Source organism: Rhinopithecus roxellana, chromosome 12 (assembly GCF_007565055.1).
Source record: "Rhinopithecus roxellana isolate Shanxi Qingling chromosome 12, ASM756505v1, whole genome shotgun sequence".
In the NCBI taxonomy this organism is placed as follows: Eukaryota; Metazoa; Chordata; class Mammalia; order Primates; family Cercopithecidae; genus Rhinopithecus; species Rhinopithecus roxellana.
The window spans coordinates 110,658,577-110,676,616 of record NC_044560.1 but is presented as its reverse complement, the minus strand read 5'-3'; the positions used below and the strand labels follow the sequence as shown (position 1 = coordinate 110,676,616).

The 18,040-nt window shown below is 56.1% G+C and overlaps 2 protein-coding genes, 1 long non-coding RNA gene and 3 other non-coding genes across 6 annotated transcripts; 5 read left to right on the top strand and 1 right to left on the bottom strand.

Moving 5' to 3' along the window:
- The first annotated feature begins 599 nt into the window (after nt 1–599).
- Nucleotides 600–5,208, top strand: KLK1 (kallikrein 1). Its single transcript, XM_010369566.2, has 5 exons — nt 600–694; nt 2,516–2,666; nt 3,918–4,204; nt 4,323–4,459; nt 5,005–5,208. The coding sequence occupies exons 1-5, from the start codon at nt 649–651 to the stop codon at nt 5,158–5,160; spliced, it is 777 nt and encodes a 258-aa protein (XP_010367868.2). The 5' UTR covers nt 600–648; the 3' UTR covers nt 5,161–5,208.
- Nucleotides 5,209–6,055: 847 nt separating this feature from the next.
- Nucleotides 6,056–8,662, bottom strand: LOC104667241. The gene is made up of 4 exons (XR_748653.2): nt 8,480–8,662; nt 7,383–7,437; nt 6,877–7,023; nt 6,056–6,491 (listed from the first exon to the last, which is right to left on the bottom strand). It is a non-coding gene; the product is annotated as an uncharacterized LOC104667241 (long non-coding RNA).
- A 183-nt stretch (nt 8,663–8,845) lies between these two features.
- Nucleotides 8,846–15,716, top strand: LOC104667240. Its single transcript, XM_010369565.2, has 4 exons — nt 8,846–8,957; nt 11,615–11,655; nt 14,083–14,108; nt 14,481–15,716. The coding sequence occupies exons 1-4, from the start codon at nt 8,950–8,952 to the stop codon at nt 14,730–14,732; spliced, it is 327 nt and encodes a 108-aa protein (XP_010367867.2). The 5' UTR covers nt 8,846–8,949; the 3' UTR covers nt 14,733–15,716.
- LOC115892573 lies at nt 11,454–11,544 on the top strand. The gene has a single exon (XR_004052442.1). It is a non-coding gene; the product is annotated as a small nucleolar RNA SNORD88 (small nucleolar RNA).
- On the top strand, nt 13,910–14,000 carry LOC115892576. Its single transcript, XR_004052444.1, has one exon. It is a non-coding gene; the product is annotated as a small nucleolar RNA SNORD88 (small nucleolar RNA).
- Nucleotides 14,315–14,405, top strand: LOC115892574. The gene has a single exon (XR_004052443.1). It is a non-coding gene; the product is annotated as a small nucleolar RNA SNORD88 (small nucleolar RNA).
- Nucleotides 15,717–18,040: the final 2,324 nt, after the last annotated feature.

Genomic DNA, 18,040 nt, shown 5'->3' with positions numbered 1-18,040 from the left:
GAAACTTCACATTCCTGGATCTGGAGGCACTAGGAATGTGGTGATGTGTACCCCAAAATTTTATTATAAAAGGAACAGTAGCTTTGGGGACCTAGGTCCCCAAGAACCCGGGCATTCTGAAGGCCAAGGCTTATATTTCAGGGGGAACTGGCAGCTGAGATGCTAGTATCTTGGCTCTGAGTGGTGCAGGGAATCAGAGCCCTAACTGCCGATATTTGAGGGCACCAGGTCTTGGGGTGTAGGGCCTTAATTGGGACTTAGGTATATGGGGCTTTGCACCGGGGGTCACTGATTCCTCTGCCCTCCTGTTTCTGCTTCCCCTCAGTCCCCCCTTGCCTCACTGGCTGTTCCCCAGAGCAAAGCCCCAGAGCCACAGGCCCTGCCCCATTTGGCTTCAACCCCAGGAATGCGTCCAGCGTGATCCAGGGCCTGCAGAGCAGGTGCTGGCTCTCCCTCTGCGTCCACAGCTCTGGGAATGGGGGGGGGGGGCGATTGTTCAGCCCCCAGGCAACAGGGGAAGGGCCTTGGCCAACATCTGGGAGCCAGCAGGGCAGGGGTGGGGCTCTGAGGGGATAAGAGCTTTTAAAAGGCTCCCCAGGGAGGTTCCCCAGCTCCTCCACCTGCCGGCCCCTGGACACCTCTGTCACCATGTGGTTCCTGGTTCTGTGCCTCGCCCTGTCCCTGGGGGGGACTGGTGAGACAGTGGGGGGATGTGGGAGGGGGAACGGGCCCTGACTCTCTTGCTGCCCTCACCCCGCCAATAAGCCCTTCCCCTCCAACACCCCAGCCTCGTCCCTCCGGCCCACAGTCTATCCTGGTCCGGGGTGCCCGAGCTCTTATCTATCTTGCATGGCCCCACCCTAAACTTCCACCCCAGCTCCTCCATGTTGTCACAGTCCTCACTCCCACACCAGATCCCTGCTTCTCCCAGGAAGCCTCAGTACTTTCTTCTTTTCCCTAGCCAACGCCCTGTCCCACCGCTTACCAAAGGGGCAGATTCTGGGCCATCTCTGTCTCTCTCTGGAGGACCCCAACTCTCCCATGGGCTTCCCCAACCCCACAGGACCCTGAACATCCCCTCCTGCCCCCTAGGTTCCCTGCAGCCACCTATTTGACTCCTGAGTCTACAAATCCCACCACACTCCAGTGACTTTTTCCATCCAGCTATCCACTCTCAACTGTGTCTTCCAGACCCTGACATCTGGTCTCCCCAATCTTTCCAGGGTCCCCCAAATTTCACCAGACAACCCTGCTTCCCAAACTGGCATGTGGGATCCCCCATCTGGTATGGGGGGTCTGCAACTGTCCCTTCCCACCCAGCACCCCCAGCTCTCCCAGGAAAAACACACACACCCTCCCACCACATGCTCCTTTCCTTGGGAAACTTCCATCCCGCCCCAGTCCCCAGCCCTTCTCCACCTGAATTGTTCCTGCACAGCTCTGGTTTTCTGGAACCCCACCCCAAGGATCCTGAATGCCTTCTCAGCCAGCCCTTCCACCCTGGCCTCCCCCAAGTCCACCAGTATGTGATTCTACAACCTCACATCGAGCGGGTCCTGCATTGCATTCCCACACCTGCTTGGTGCCTGTTTTGACCACTTCTCCAATCCTCTTCCTGGGATTGAGGGCCCCACATTCCTCCAGTACCCTCAGACCATGAACCCCATCCCCTTGAGAAACAAAGATCCATCCTTCACCCTGTCCGAGAAGGACAGCCACTCACACCTCCCTCCTCCTGAGCCCCGTCCCCGTCCTGACCCCAACTCTGTTCTCAGGGCCCCAACCTCCCCTCAGATTGCCATTCCCAGTTCACAGGAAGGACCCCAAAACCTCTCGGAAGCCCACCCCTACCCTTAACCATAGCCCTTTATTTTACCCTTTAACCAGGAAGCCCTGAAATCTAACTGTCCCAGCCAAGCTGGCCCCTTCCAACCCCAATGTAGGGACCCCAAGTCACCCCCAAACTCCTCAGTCCAGATGCTCTTCTTGACCTCTCAGACCCGGTTCACTAAAGCTGCATCCTCTCCTGAACCCCCAAAGCCCAACCCAGATCCTGTTTCCCTAGCCTGGGAGCCCCTTAGCCCTCCAGATTCTTCCTTAGTGAGCCTCTGATCCTGTCTCACCCTTGGCGCCTTGATCCCTGGTTTCCAGAATCCCTTTCCACTCTCCTAACCCACCACCTCCCATTCCCCAGCCCCAGACCCCAAATGACCTGACACCCAGATGCAGTGTCTGCTCCAGACACTGTCTCATGTCTCCTACCCTGATCCCTGGAGGCTGCTCTACTGTCAGAGCATGAAATCTCCCCACCAGGTCCAGCCAGCACTCCAAAAGCCCAGGGAACAGTCCAGAGTCCCAGCCCTTCCCAACACCCCTTGCCCATGTCCCCAGACCTCCAGCCTTGGTCCTCTACCCGCAATGTCCCTTCAGACCCACAGCCCAGCTCCCTCTGCTAGCCTTGTCCCTGGCCTCTCCTGCCAACCCTGCCCTCCCTGACCCAGCACCGCCTCTGCAGGTGCTGCGCCCCTGATTCAGTCCCGGATTGTGGGAGGCTGGGAGTGTTCCCAGCCCTGGCAGGCGGCTCTGTACCATTTCAGCACTTTCCAGTGTGGGGGCATCCTGGTGAATCCCCAGTGGGTGCTCACAGCTGCCCATTGCATCAGCGAGTGAGTAGGGGCCTGGGGCCTGGGAGGAGGGCATCTCTGCTGCCACAGGATTGAGAGGCCAGTGGCATTCCCCTTGGATAACCTCAAGCAAAACTGGGGGGCTGAGGCAGAGAGGAAGGCTCTGGCGCAGGTCGCATGGCAGGGCAGAGCTGGGCTGGACACCCCTCCCCAAGGCTCCCCGGGTCTCTTGGGATCTGGTTCTGCTTGTGCCTCTGTGTGACTGTGTTTTGGTCTCTATCTTTCTATCTCTTCCCTGTCTCCTTGTATCTGCATCTCCCTGTCTCTGTCTGTCTCTGGGTCTCTCTGTGGCATCTCTGTCACTGTGTCTCACCCTCCATCTCTCTACCCATCTCTCTCTCTCTGAGTCTCTACTTCACCCTCCCCCATCCCTACTAAAAACACACCCAGATGGGCCTAAGGGAGGCCCCAGAGTAAAGGAAGGGCTTTATGCCCAACGCGTGTGCTTGGGAGGGGGCGCCTCTCCCTCTGCCCAGCCCCCCACAGGATATCCCTCCACTCTGGAGAGACACGGGGAAGGGCTGGTTTCAGCGGGAGATGGGTGGGGCAACTGAGGGAGGAGGAAGGAGGCGGGGGGGGGGGGGGCGGGGGAGAAATGCGGAGGAGGGTGCTGGGGAGGGAAGGGGGCCTCGACCTTGGACTTCAGGCCAGGCCACCTGCCCCTGGGGAGCCCGCACCACAGCCCCAGCTGCAGCTGAGCCGCTCTCAGGCCTCCCCTCCTCCCTACCTGCCCCCACCCTCCCCAGGGCCTCCCTCCCTTTTCTCTCCCACACTCGGTCACTCCTTCTTCCTCTCTGCCTCTGTTTCTAGTTCTCGCTCTGACTTCCCGCGTCCTTTCTCGTTTGTCTGCTTCTCGCTCCCTTCTGGGTTCTGTTCCCTCTTCCTCCCGCTTCCCTGGGCCTGTTTCTCGCTGTCCCTGTCTTTTCTCCTTCTCACCGGCCTCTTTTTCCTCATCCTTTTTCTCATTGCCCTCCCTTCCGCCTTTCTCACCCCTCTGTCCTTTTGAGCTCTTTTTCGCTCTGTCTCTTCATTTACCCTTTGCACTTTCAAACTATTTCATCTTCCCATTCGCTGTCTGTATTTCTCCATAACTATATCTCTCTTCCTCTGTCTCCACCCACCCACGTTTTTCTCTTTCCCTTTCCCTCTTTGGGGGCCCTCCCCCATGCTCCCCTGCCCCATCGTCCTTTCCCCTTCCCGTCTTCTCATCCCTCCATTCCCATCTTTCCTCAGCAATTACCAGCTCTGGCTGGGTCGCCACAACTTGTTTGAGGACGAAGACACAGCCCAGTTTGTTCATGTCAGTGAGAGCTTCCCACACCCTGGCTTCAACATGAGCCTCCTGAAGAACCACACCCGCCAAGCAGACGAGGACTACAGCCACGACCTCATGCTGCTCCGCCTGACGCAGCCTGCCCAGATCACAGACGCTGTGCAGGTCGTGGAGTTGCCCACCCAGGAACCCGAAGTGGGGAGCACCTGTTTGGCCTCCGGCTGGGGCAGCATCGAACCAGAGAATTGTATGTGGGGGCAGGCTGTGCAGCCCAAGGCGGGGATGGGGACTCCTGCGGCCGAGGGAGAAAGGGCCAGGGAAGCAGGTGAGGTCGGGCTGCAGCCCTTCTTCTCCCGGGTTCGTAGTCTCATTTCCAGATGATCTCCAGTGTGTGGACCTCAAAATCCTGCCTAATGATGAGTGCGCAAAAGCCCACACCCAGAAGGTGACAGAGTTCATGCTGTGTGCCGGACACCTGGAAGGTGGCAAAGACACTTGTGTGGTGAGGCAGCCCTGCCGCCAGGGTCTGGAAGGGCTGGGGGAGGGGACTCAGCCTCTGAACTGGCTTCTGAGAGCTAACCAGGCGTCTGCTTCACTGCTTCCCAGCTAGCTGTAGCCAGCCGCCCCGTCAGTGCCCCAGGTCCCCCTCCTTTCCCCGCCCATCTGGGGACAACTGCATCTCACTGCACACACCAGAGTTCACCGTTCCTCCCAGCAACGGGTAGTTACTATCAGAGAAAGCTCCCCGGAGAGGTAGCCTCTGCAATGCGCCCGCAGAGGCAGCATCCTGCAGATGGTCGTGCGCCTCCTCCCCCTGACCTGTCTGCAGGCACTGTCCTCCTAGATCCTGGTCCATGTGCAGGAGCTGGACCCTGAGGTCCCTTCCCCCTTGGCCAGGACTGGAGCCCCAGTCCCCTCTGTGGGAATCCCTGCCCACCTTCCTCTGGGAGTAGGCACTGGAGGCCCTGTCTGAGAGCTAGGGCTCCCCAGGCAGAACTTGAGCCCCGTCCACCTTTCTCACTCTCCCCTCCCACCTTGTGCTCCCAGGGTGATTCAGGGGGCCCGCTGATGTGTGATGGTGTGCTCCAAGGTGTCACATCATGGGGCTACATCCCTTGTGGCACCCCCAATAAGCCTGCTGTCGTCGTCAGAGTGCTGTCATATGTGAAGTGGATTGAGGACACCATAGCGGAGAACTCCTGAACGCCCAGCCCTGTCCCCTACCCCCAGTAAAATCGAATGTGCATCAAATGTGTGTCACCTGTCTTTCCAGGTCTGGTGCACCTGGACCCACTCAGCTGAGGCTGTGGCCAACCCAGCTGTGTTAATCTTATGCCTGGAGGTCTGAGGTCACCAGCAGGTGGGGAAAGGAAGGGGCTGTGACAGGTGCAGACAGACAGTCAGGGAAAGGCTCAGATCCCAAAGGGTAAGTCAGGGATGCCAGACCAGTTCACTCACGCTAGGATGGACAGTGCCCTGGTGGGGAGGTGGGGGGCAGTGGAGGGTCAGAGGCTGAGAGGTTAGTAAGTGCTCATGTTTTATTGTGGCGGGGAAGCCAGGAAAGGTACAGAGGGATGTTATTGCAAGCCATGCCTTCCCAGGGAGGGGCCCGTTCCGCAGAAGGGCGGAGTTTGCACCAAATGCTGAGCGGTGCTGTGTCCCCCTGGGGACAAGGGTGGACATCGGAGCTGAGGCTGGAACTCCAGGAAAGAAGTTCCATGCAGGCCACCCTGACTGAGGGTGTGGAGAGTGGCTTCAGGGTGTGGCCTGCGAAGGTTGGGCACCAGGGGCAGGGCCACACAAACTAGCCACACTGCGAGCTTAGCGGGACGCTGGACAAATGTCTGCAGAACGTGAAGGGATGTTGGACTTCGGGGGTGGCGGTACTATGAGGACCCAGTGGGCAGGGACAAAGCCACAAAGGCCAGGCCCTAGAGCGAGGTTTGGAGTTTGCCACCAGTCCTCTTGGAGGGCGTGGCCTGATCTAAGGGGATGGGGCCTGATGGGAGGTCTAATATCCGGGGCGTGGCCATGCTGAAGGGGTTGGCATGGCACCTGGCCAATGCTACCGGTCAGTGTCCTGAAGAGCTCGAGTGCTATTCCTGGGAAGTGCTTGGTTCTCCTCCTTGAGGGTGCACGAAATAGGAAGGCCCAGGGTGTGCTCGGAGTCTGTGTCTGAGTTCCGCTGTTTGGATGTCCGCCTTGCTGTGCGCTGCTGCAAGGCTCACCCACGATAGCTCAGCCGCCGCGCATTCAAGGGCTGCCCTCTGCTCCACATGCCCACTGGGCTTAGGTAGGACACAGCTCCTGGGAGATGGCTAGGTGGGCCGCTGGACTACGAGTCCCACTCTAGGCCCCACCCACTTCCCGAGGCCCCACCCTCCTCCCGAGGCCTCGCCCTCACCGGGGTGCAGCATCAAGTCGCTGGCTTCCCAGCACAGGTAGGAGGTCACCAGGCAGGACACCACCGGGCTTGGGTGCACCACCTTCCAGTTAACTGAAAAGAGCGTCAGGCTGAAGACAAATCAGGAGCCCTGCAATGGGGTGTGACCAGAGACAGACAAGAAGGCTGGACAGTGAGCCCTGTGACCCCCAGTAAGAAAAGAGGGACTGAGACATCCTCTCCCACCCTCCGTGACAAGCAGACACACACACACACACACACACACACACACACGCACACACATACGCACCCTTACAACAGACAGAAAGATACCTGGAGAGGGGACAAAAAAGAAAGGGAAACAGTGCGGGAGAGAGAGACATCCCACAGATAGAGTAGAACTGAGTCAGAGCTCCCCAGAGACATGCTAAGACAGAGGTCCCGAGGGGAGCAGTACAGAAGTCTAAATACACCTCAGAAAGCCAGAGAGCAGTGCTGGGGTTAGGGAGGGCCCCCGTCCCGGAGCCAACACCTACCAATGCCGACGCAGAGGAAACTGAAGACAAAGTCGGCCATGTTCAGGTGGCTGACCACAGACCGGGAGGAGACGGCCGTGGGCAGGAGGAGGACTCAGCACAGGGCCACAGCCGATAACATGACGCCCTCATTCATATGGATGAGAACTGGGGAGAGGGGGACAGGGTCCCCAGAGTCATCCTCAGACACCCTTCTTGGTCACCCTCCAAAGTCATCCCTGCTGATACCCACAAGCAGCCCAACAGACACCCCCAAAGTCTGGCACATCCTCAAAATCACCCCTACTAACCTCCCCAAAGTCACCCCCTAGAAACCCCAAAGTAACTCCACTCTCACAAGGTCACCCCCAGGGACCCCTAAAGTAACCCCCTGTCACACCCTTAGAGTTGTCCCAAATCACTCCTGCTTAACCTCAAACCCAATTCTCAGACACTCTCATAATCCATCCCACACACCCCCCAAGGTCACCCCACAGATGACCCCCCCCAAAGGTCACCCCACTCACATCCTCAAGGTTGCCCCGCAGAATCATCTCAATCATTTCTTTCTTTATTCTTCTTCTTTTTTTTTTTTTTTTTTTTTTTTTGAGATGGAGTCTCGCTCTGTGGCCCAGGCTGGGGTGCAGTGGTGCAATCTCGGCTCACTCTAACCTCTGCCTCTGGGCTCAAGCAATGCTCCTGTGCCAGCCTCCCGATTAGCTGATACTACAGGTACCTGCTGCCACGCCCGGCTAATTTTTGTATTTTTAATAGAGACATGGTTTCACCGTGTTGGCCAGGCTGGTCTCAAACTCCTGACCTCAGGTGACTGGCTTCCCAAAGTGCTGGGATTACAGGCGTGAGCCACTGCACCTGGCCTCAATCATTTCTAGAGTCACCCCCACAGACACCCCTGGTCACCCTACTTGAATTCCTAAAAGGTGTCTCATAACAACTCATGTTAGGGCTGGGCATGGTGGCTCAGGCCTGTAATTCCAGCACTTTGGGAGGCTGAGGCGGGCAGATCAAGAGGTCAGGAGATCGAGACCATCCTGGCTAACATGGTGAAACCCCATCTCTGCTAAAAATACAAAAAGAAAAAAATTAGCCGGGCATGGTGGCAGGCGCCTGCAGTCCCAGCTACTTGGGAGGCTGAGGCAGGAGAATGGCGTGAACCCGGGAGGCGGAGCTTGCAGTGAGCTGAGATCACACCACTGCATTCCAGTCTGGGCGACAGAGGGAGATTCCATCTCAAAAAAATAAAAAAAAAAAACTCATGTTAGAATCCTTAGTATCACTCCCAGACACCCTCAACAGCACCCTCAAAGTTATCCAAGACACCTCGGTCACCCCAGTCATCTCCAAAGTCACCCTACTTCTGCTCTAGTCTCTGCTTGTCATCCCCCAAGGTCCCCTAGTGGCCCCATTCACATGCCGAGAACCTCCTCAGACATCCTAATGCCATCTCTTTTTGACACCTCAGAGGCCCCACAAAACACACATAGATTTGCACACAAGAAAAACTTTCAAGTCAAATACTCTAAAACCAATGTGCCCAAAAGCTTAGTTCCAGTTTACAGTGGACATTCATCCAACTTAGATTTCCAGCAGAAGAGAGTTTCACCTGTTTCTGAGCTGCTACATCTCCTCCTTTTGGCCCCTTTTCTACTTTTCAACAGTGCAAAATTGTTTTAGCCAAATAGGCTAAGACCTTGTCTGCTTTGTTTCTGGCAAACATCACATCTCTAACACCCAACAAGAAAGAGTCAGGCCGCCCTTGGGGGCCTTTCACTTCACGGCCCGTCTTTGGTGCTGTCTTCAGAGTTGCCGGACGCAGGTGACAAGACAATCGTTTCCATCATGTCCTTGCCCTTTTTTGTCAGCCCCAGAGACAACGTCTCCTCTCTTGTTCAGGAACATTCTAGCGGAAACAGGCAGTATTCCTTTGCCTAAGCATGAAATGGGGTTTCCCAAACAGGCGTGTGTATTGGACGCCTCTGGCGGAGAGCAGGCGGGCGCCGAGGCCCGGCCTTGCGAGCGGAGCGCACTATAAAGTGGCGCGTGCTGTCCGCCGCGTCCGCCTTGTAGAGAGAAATGCTGGGGTAAGGTTCTTAATTGTGGCTTTTTCCTGGCTGTGTGGCGGGGCTTTGAGATGATGGACGCACGTGTCCTGAAGGTCTCTAGGTTGCAACGGGAGCGGCCATGTAGTCGCGTGGACAGAGTCAGGGCGTTTGCAGAGACCCAGAGAGCGCGCTCTGGGGCGAGTCTGGGAGTTTTCTACGGGGATGGTGGTGGCTGTTTGGAGCACTTGGGAGGTGGCGACTTCTACAGCTGGCGCGAGCAGGAATGCCGGGGCGGACCCTCCTCCGTCTGCCCCGCGGCGGAGCTCGCCGCTTGTGCTGTCCGCAAGCCGCGGGCCTCCGCCATCTTGTCCGTTCGGTTATTGGAGAGGGGTGGGCGGGTTGGGAGGCGACATTGAGTTCTTTCCGAGGGTTTCAGATGCTTCCTTAGGATTTCGCTCTTGTTTTCACAATTCTGGACGGCTGGCGTTTTTGTGCAACCTAGAACAAAGAAGGGGACGGAAGAGGAGGGGACTTTGTGGGGGGTTCCATAGGGGCAGAGACAGGGTATCGAGTTACCGAGAAGTGGGAGTGAGGTTTCTAGGTGAATTGCTGGGGTTTTTTGAGAACCATGTAGGAATGGATGTAGAAGAAAGCAGAAGAGGCCTTTGCTTACCTGCAGGAGTCATTCTGACCGTTCATGCCACGTGAGAGGGTTTTGTTAACGTTAGTTTTTGGCTTAGGTCCTTTAAGGTCTTGAATATCGGTTTCCTGACTTGAGCGGGGCCCATGCCCCTGCCGAGGAGGCTCACCCTGGAAGCAGCTAGCCGATTTCCTATCTCCCCCACCACGACCCTGCGAGGATCTCTATCTACTTGACTTTGCTCCTTCAGGCAACCACCTAGAAAATCATTGGGTTTGTCCATGTCACAAGTGAAAGTATTTTTCTCATGCATTCATCATTGGCACGTCCTCCTTTGGCAATATTAAAATCTAACAAATGGGAAAGTAACATTTGCACCATCTTGCCATATTCAAGAACTTTGCGCTTAGTGTTTTGAAAGTAAGTTTCATGGCCTGGCGCCGTGGCTCACGCCTATTATCCCAGCACTTTGGGAGGTGGGTGGGTCGCTTGACCCTAGGAGTTCGAGACCCGCCTGAGCAACATGGCAAAACCCCATCTTTACAAAAAATAGAAAGTGAGCCAGGCGTGGTAGTGTGAGCCTGTAGTTCCAGCTACTTATGGAGGAAGTGGGAGGATCGCCCAAGCCTAGGAGGCGGAGGTTGTCTTTAGCCAAGATCGCGCCACTGCACTCCAGCCTGGGCAACAGAACAGACTCTTTGCCCTGAAAGAAGTGGTGTATTTGTATATCTAAAGTAACATTTTTCTACTTAATATTATTAGCATTGTCACCCTTAATGACGTTAATTCGTTAATACTGCAGTTAACAATCTGCTTTGTGCCTGATCCTCAGTCATCTTCGAAATGGGTTTTTGTTTTTTTTTTTTTTGAGACGGAGTCTCACTCTCGCCCAGACTGGAGTGCAGTGGATCTCGGCTCACTGCAGGCTCCACCTCCCGGGTTCACGCCATTCTCCTGCCTCAGCCTCCCAAGTAGCTGGTACTACAGGCTTCCGCCACCACGCCTGGCTACTTTTTTTGTATTTTTCGTAGAGACAGGGTGTCACCGTATTAGCCAGGATGGTCTCGATCTCCTGACCTCGTGATCCACCCGCCTCGGCCTCCCAAAGTGCTGGGATTACAGGCGTGAGCCACCGCGTCCGGCCCTTCGAAATGCCTTTTACAGCTGAGATGTTCAAACCTGACTCAGTCGAGGGTCTCTGCTCATTACTTATTATTTAGAAGTTGGCTTGGTTTTTTTCCTAGAATAGCCCTCTTCCTCCTCCCTTCTCTCAATAAGTTCTTCCAGGGGATTTATGTCTTGGCAGCTTTCTGTTTATGGCTTATGAACAGTGCTAAAGAAACCTGCAAAGGGTTGGGGATGAACACCGGGGACATCTTCATGTAGTGCATTTGGTATCCTGCTCATCCCGTGGGGACAGTCCCCCAAGGACCTGTGGCACTGGGGAGGTTGGGGCATTTTGGTGTTTCCATGAGCAAAACTGGTCATTCCTACCTTCTGGATGGGTTTTGAGTTTCCTACCCACCACCCCCCCCCTTTTTTTTTTTGAGACAGAGTCTTGCTCTGTCGCCCAGGTTGGAGTGCAGTGGCACGACTCAGCTCACTGCAACCTCCGCCTCCTGGGTTCAAGCAATTCTGCCTCAGCCTCCTGAGTAGCTGAGATTACAGGCATGCGCCACCAAGCCTGGCTAATTTAGTACAGATGGGGTATCATCATATTGGTCAGGCTGGTCTCGAACTCCTAACCTTGTGATCCGCCCACCTCGGCTTCCCAAAGTGCTGGGGTTACAGGCATGAGGCACTGTGCCCGGCCACGTTTCCTGCTCTTTAAGCTTTGTTAGCTTGGCCTTTGTTCCTGAAGGTAAGTGGCCTCAGGACCGGTTGCAGAGGGGCTGGGGCTCCCATGATGTCTAGCACTGGGCTCCGATCACCCCTGAGGACACAGTGCACCCCAGGACCTTTGACACCTGGGAGTCTGAGGGGCCCCAGTTTTAATGGCTCGTGGACTTGCAGACTATTTCTTCCCCCACCCTCACTATGTCTTTCTGTGTTACAGGTACAGCTTCAAGCTTAGGACCACCCACCATGCCCATCCAGGTAAGAACCCTTGCTCCTGCTCCTTGACTCACCTGGCTTTAAAATATCTCACTGTCTAAGTTGACTTCATACCGTATCTCTGGCAACTAATTTATGTGTCAACCATTGTACTCAGTGTTGACATACAAAAACCATCTCAGGCCAGGCGTGGTGGCTCACGCCTGTAATCCCAGCACTTTGGGAGGCTGAGGTGGGTAGGTTACCTGAGGTCTGGAGTTTGAGACCAACCCGGCCAACATGGTGAAACCCTGTCTCTACTAAAAGTACAAAAAATTAGCCAGGCGTGGTGGCACATGCCTGTAATCCCAGCTACTTGGGAAGCTGAGGCAAGAGAATCACTTGAACCCAGGAAGCAGCCTGGGCAAGAAGAGTGAAACTCTGCAGCAAGCCTGGGTCCAAATCCCAGCTGTGCTGTTTACAGCCTTTGAGACATTCACCAGGCCGTCGCTCTTAATGCACCTCACTGCTATGTCTGTGGAGCAGGCACCGAGCAGATGGCCCGGGACAGTAGCGCTTCCTGCCGTCCAAAGGTAGGGCTTGAATAAGAAGAGGAATGTGTGGACTGGAGAGAACAAGCATTTGTGTTTCAGGGGAAAGAACTAATCAATCATGTCAAAACTCAGCAGTGGAAAAGAAACAGTGACTCCCAAGTGATCCTGTCACGTTTCTTCATGGGTTTTGTAGGCCGAAAGCAATGTGTCTTTAAGCACAGCTTAGCCTCCAGTGAACCATTTATATATAGACTGATACAATTCAAGGAATCCCTATTTTCACAATAAAAATAACAGGCTTTATCAGGAGATTTCTTTCAAAGAGCAAAATCATCAGACAAGCGTATGAGTGTGTTATCAGAAAAGAGACAGGTGTTCTCAGCTCTGGGAGTGTTTTCATTTGTCCCTTAGATGTCAGGAGCTGGAACGGTGGCTGCAGTGAAATAGAACTGAAAGTCTGTTCTCTAGGTTCTTGAAGGTTTCAGCTGTTTCTGGCCAGGAAGCTGGCTTCTGGGGAGGGTTGGCTGGGACTGCAGCTCCCCTGAGTATCTTTTGAGGGTCCTGTGCTTTTTTTATTTTTTATTTTTATTTTTTTGAGACGGAGTCTCGCTCTGTCGCCCGGGCTGGAGTGCAGTGGCGGGATCTCAGCTCACTGCAAGCTCCGCCTCCTGGGTTCACGCCATTCTCCTGCCTCAGCCTCCAGAGTAGCTGGGACTACAAGCGCCCGCCACCTCGCCCGGCTAGTTTTTTTATTTTTTTAGTAGAGACGGAGTTTCACTGTGTTAGCCAGGATGGTCTCGATCTCCTGACCTTGTGATCCGCCCGCCTCGGCCTCCCAAAGTGCTGGGATTACAGGCTTGAGCTGCCGCGCCCGGCCAAGGGTCCTGTGCTCTTAATCCAAGAACCTCTGTGGGCAGTGAATGGAGCTAAGTGTTCGTCATGGCTGGCTCAGAGGGGATTCCCGGGGACAGAAGGAGTGGGGTCGGTGCCAGTTGGTAGGGATGTGTGAGAGGTGAGAAGACAGCTGGTGCGGGACAGGGAAGACAGAAGGGACATGTAGCATCTGGATTCTACAACCGTCCAGATAGAAATGTTCCTCGCCTTGTCCCGCGTGGCAGCCACTGGCCACAGGTGGCTCTTGGACACCTGGAATGTGGCTAGTTTGTGGCTGGGAGCTGGGTTTTTAATTTTGCTTGGTTGGTTTAAACAAGGGCCCCCTCTTTGGACAAAGCACATTTCTGTGCAAAATGGAGCTTTTGGTGTTTCTGTGGTGGTTAAACAGCAGCTCACACTGAATGAGTGCCCGCAGTGTTAGTGCTTTTGCAGAGAATAAACTGAACTTACCCTGCCAGGGTCCCAATGGGAGGCAGCTGCCCCTTCCCCATGTCGCAGAAGGTTCTGGTGAAGTCAGCGCAGCTTGGAAGAGCTGGGTTGGGGCAGCAGACCTGAGACGCAGGCAGAGGCGATTGAGGGGTATCCCGTTAGGGCACGGGAGGTCCAGGCAGAAGGGTTTGGTCCCGTCCTCTCACTGAACCCCACAGATGTGCCGTTTTCCAGAGAAACACCACTGTGGTGGGGGTGAGGTCAGTGGGCCTAGATTATACAAGGAGCCACACCCAGACGGAGCTGGATGGGGGAGGGGGCGGCCTGGCATCCCCAGGGACCAAGTGTCATTCGGTTTGTTGCCCGATCTCTCAGCACCCTTCTGTGATGTCCCCCTCAGGACAGCAGGTGGCCCTGGGACCAACGTCAGGAGGGTGTGAGGGCACCATGATGACCAGCACTGGGCTCCGACCGCCTCTGAGGACACAGTGCCCCCCCGGGACCTTTGACACCCGGGGGTCTGAGGGGCCCTGACTCTGAGGAGGGCTGATGGGGTGTCTGGGCTGCCCTGCACCCTACTGACCTTCCCTCCCCTGTGCCCTCCTGCCTCCAGGTGCTGAAGGGCTTGACCATCACTTGGTAAGAACAGAGGAGGCTGCCTGTGACTCATGGTGATGGTGAGAAGGTGGACGTAGACAGGTGCCCAGCAAGTGCCAAGCCAGTCGCTGCCGTAGGCACTGGGCTCATTAACCTTAGTAACCCTGTTGGCGGGCGGAGGTGGGATGGGGGCTGGGACTGGGTTGCAGCAAGATGTCCAGTGTCAGGGCTTGAAAGGGCTACACTTGGGGACCCCATGATGTCCAGCACTGGGCTCCGACTGCCCCTGAGGACACGGTGCACCCCGGGACCTTTGACACCCGGGAGTCTGAGGGGCCCCACTCCAGGAGGTGATGGGTGAGGGTGTGGCCATTTCCCCCATTCAGTGCCTTTTCTATGTCCTTTCCCTGACAGCGACCCTCCAGGCTCTCTGCTGTTTACTGCCTAGGCGTGGCTGCAGCCATGGCTAGGAAAGTGCTGCACCCACCCACCTGGGCCGGAGCTGGTTCTGCTCCTGCTACTGGGACACTGAGCTCCTGGCTATCTCGGCGCTTTGGGCAAGAACCGCAACAAGCTCTCCTGGGCCCTGCAGGTGTACGGCCGGGCCCCTGCCTTGTGCCTCATCTCTCGAGAACTGCTGCTGCTGGGCGACCTGATCCAACCTGACAGGGTGCCATCTTCAGCTACCACTGCAAGGTCCTGAGGGCAACAGCAGCGCGGCACTGCCCACCTGGCTGCTGGTGGCCTGGTGCCAGCTGGGAGTCCTCCCAGCACTTCGAGGCCACTGAGCCGCCCTTCCAGCCCTGGCCCACCATGGAGAGGGGTATCCAGCTTCCTCTTCAACCTCGTCTGCCCCTGAGCCAGTGACGCCCAAGTACATGTCTGTTATGTTACCCAGGGCCTGTACCAGCACCAGCTGGTCAAGGGCATGACGTTGTTGTAGGCCGTCCTGGACATCCAGGCCATTGCTGACAGCAGGCTGCTTTCCATGGTGCCAGAGGCTGCCAGGCTCACACCAGGACCCAACCCAGTGCACAAGGACCTGGCTGCTGAGCCTCACACCCAGGAGAAGGTGGATAAGTGGGCTACCAAGGGCTTCCTGCAGGCTAGGGGAGGAGCCTCCTGTGCAGAGGAGCTGCCCATATGCCACCATGAGACCTGGGCCTGGCTCCCGAGAACAGATACCGCCTGGCCTGGTGCTCCAGGGGTGAAGCAGGCCAGAATCCTTGGGGAGCTGCTCCTGGTTTGAGCTGCAGTCAGGAAGTGCGGGACATGGTAGGGGAGGCAAAAAGCCTTGGGCACTACCCTCCCTGTGGAGCCATTCGGCGTCCCTCGAGCTAGCCACACCCTGACACTGTGTTCAAGGGCTCCGGAAGAGAGGGGTGTCTGCCTCCAACCTCTCCCCCGTGGGTGTCACTGGCCAGATGTCATGAGGGGAGCAGGCTGCGTGAGTGGACACTTACATGAGTCCCTGGGGGAAGTGAGCCCCTGGCATTGCGTGCCATATTACATTTCTGCCCGGGCAGTGGGGTAGGTGGGTACCATGGGTGCCCACCCCTCCGCCACATGGAGCCCCAAAGCACTGCAGGCCAAGCAGGGAGACCCCACACCCATGACATAAAACCATCTTGAAGCTTTTACTTAGTGTTTGTAAGGATTGGTTTGTTTTGTTGTTTTTTGAGATGGTTTTCGCTCTTGATGCCCAGGCTGCAGTACAGTGGTGCAATCTTGGCTCACTGCAACCTCCACCTCCTGGGTCCAGGTGATTCTTCTGCCTCAGCCTCCCAAGTAGCTGGGATTACAGGCGCCTGCCACCACGCCTGGCTCTGTATTTTCAGTAGAGATGAGGTTTCACCATGTTGCCCATGCTGGTCTCGAACTTTTGACCTCAGGTGATCCACCCGCCTCGGCCTCCCAGAGTGCTCGGATTACAGATGTGAGCTGCCACCACCATGCCAGGCCTGTCATGGGTTTTCTCTTAAGACCTCTGTTGCTATGCCTTTTCTCTGAAAGTATGCATTGGCTGTGTGCTGTTGTCAGCCAGTCCCTTTTGATGGGTCTGGTTTTGCTGTGTGTGGCTTCTGTCTGGTCTGAGTTCTGGGTCTGGATTTAGGGTATGTTGGGGCCAGGGTCACAGGTGACCGCTCTGTGAGGACTCACTGAGCCCTGGCGGTTCTGGCTTCACAGCTGAGGTCTTGGGCATAGGAGCCCCTGTTAAACCACGGACACACCGCTTAGCCCTCTGTGGGCTCAGCTGCTGAGCTGGGTCCAGGGGGATCCACCCAGGCCTCTGCCCACTAGCAGGCTCCCGGCTCTGCACAGGCCCTTCCAGCAGGCTGCTGGAAAAGGGTGGGCTGTCACCACCAGGTGAGAGTTGGTCACAGCCACAGGTAACCCCACCTGGCACTTGCGGTCTCCATGAACCTGCAAGGAAGCAGCAGCTAGGCTCTCTCCCAGGGCCAGAAAGTATGAGGGGCATTCATTCCTCAGCCTTCCCAGGGTCATGGCTCCTGGCATCCATTTGGGGTGCCCCATGGCCACCCAACACCTCTAGGGAATGCCGAGAAGGGCAGTGAGGCAGGTCTGGGGACTCCCCAGGGATGAGTCTGCATGAGAGGCTGCCCTCAGGACCCTGGGAAGAAATGGGCTGGGGCGGTATGCAGGTGGCCCTGGTGTGGGGGAGGGGTTGTCCTGGCTTCCACTCACTGGCGTTTCTGGACCCTGTTCCTTTTTTAGGTTCTGGTCACTGGGAGTGGCTTTGAACTTCGCTCCAACTGCCCCATGTAATGGGGGCCAAGTGGCTGTTACTAAGCGTCCACTGCACCCAGGCTCCCCACAAGTGTTCTGGTTAGATGCTGCCACACAACCATGGGTGTGGGATAAGGCCTGGGAGGGACTGGTGCTCTGCGCTAGGCCACACTAAGAGGCAGCCTCCCCTTGGGCCAGGGACTCAAACGGCAGCCATGCAGGTGCTCCACAGTGCCTGCTGCTGCATGAGTGGGGGCGGAGTAGCTCTCATGAGCATGTGATAAGTGTTTGAGTGGTGGATGCATGGCCCGTGCGATGGTTGGGACCCCAGCACTCCGTTTTATTTAACCTCATTTTAAATAGCCATGCGTGGTCGTGACTACTGTATTGGCCAGCACGTCCACATCGCTCTTGCCGCATTGCAGTGCACAACCCAGAGAGCGCTGTCATCTTTCCCTGCTCTGCCTGCCCCCAGGAAGGACGTTTGGGAGTTGAGGAGTCTGCTGGGTGAGAGTCGTGGTTCTGCCAAGTGAGACACAGAAGGGCCTATTACTTGCCCAGAGGCACACAGCCTCGGAAACTACGCTTTGAATCGTGCACCTTTCTGAAGTCTTTGCTGCCGGATCCCCCTGACCCCACCCGAGTTCATGGTTGCTTTGAGAGCTGGTGTGGGTCACTAGAAAACCAGACTTGAGGGTCCAACTCCTGCGAGTCCGGTCTCCACAGAGCACATGGCCCACATCGAGGCTCACTGAGCAAGCTCCTGTCACACAAGCTGCATGTGGAGGTACATACAGGGTCCACTAGGTCCTCAACCAGCCCACATGCTTCCAATGCTGGCATAGAAACGTGCAAAAACATGCCAGCCGGGCGTGGTGGCTCACAACTATAATCCCAGTGCTTTGGGAGGCCAGGGCAGGAGGATTGCTTAAGGCCAGGAATTTGAGACCAGCCTGGCCAACATACCAGGAAAACAAAACCAGGCATGGTGCATGCCTGTAGAAGCTGAAACAGGAGTTCAAAGCTGCAGTGAGCTATGCTCATGGCACTACTCCAGCCTGGGCCACAAAGTAAGACCCTGTCTCTACCAAAAAAAGTGCCATGCAGGCATGCCTGCTTGTTCAGACACGGGCACATTTTTATCAGCAAGTACGTACAGACTGTGCATGCGCATAAGCGCAAAAAGTGGTCACGTGACATGCATGCATGCACACTCATGCCACTGT

Coding starts and splice junctions, on each gene's coding strand:
- KLK1 (XM_010369566.2), top strand. CDS start 649: ATGTGGTTCCTGGTTCTGTGCCTCGCCCTGTCCCTGGGGGGGACTG. Junction 695..2,515: donor CCTGTCCCTGGGGGGGACTG/GTGAGACAGTGG, acceptor CCGCCTCTGCAG/GTGCTGCGCCCCTGATTCAG. Junction 4,205..4,322: donor CAGCATCGAACCAGAGAATT/GTATGTGGGGGC, acceptor CCGGGTTCGTAG/TCTCATTTCCAGATGATCTC.
- LOC104667240 (XM_010369565.2), top strand. Junction 11,656..14,082: donor CACCCACCATGCCCATCCAG/GTAAGAACCCTT, acceptor TCCTGCCTCCAG/GTGCTGAAGGGCTTGACCAT. Junction 14,109..14,480: donor AAGGGCTTGACCATCACTTG/GTAAGAACAGAG, acceptor TTTCCCTGACAG/CGACCCTCCAGGCTCTCTGC.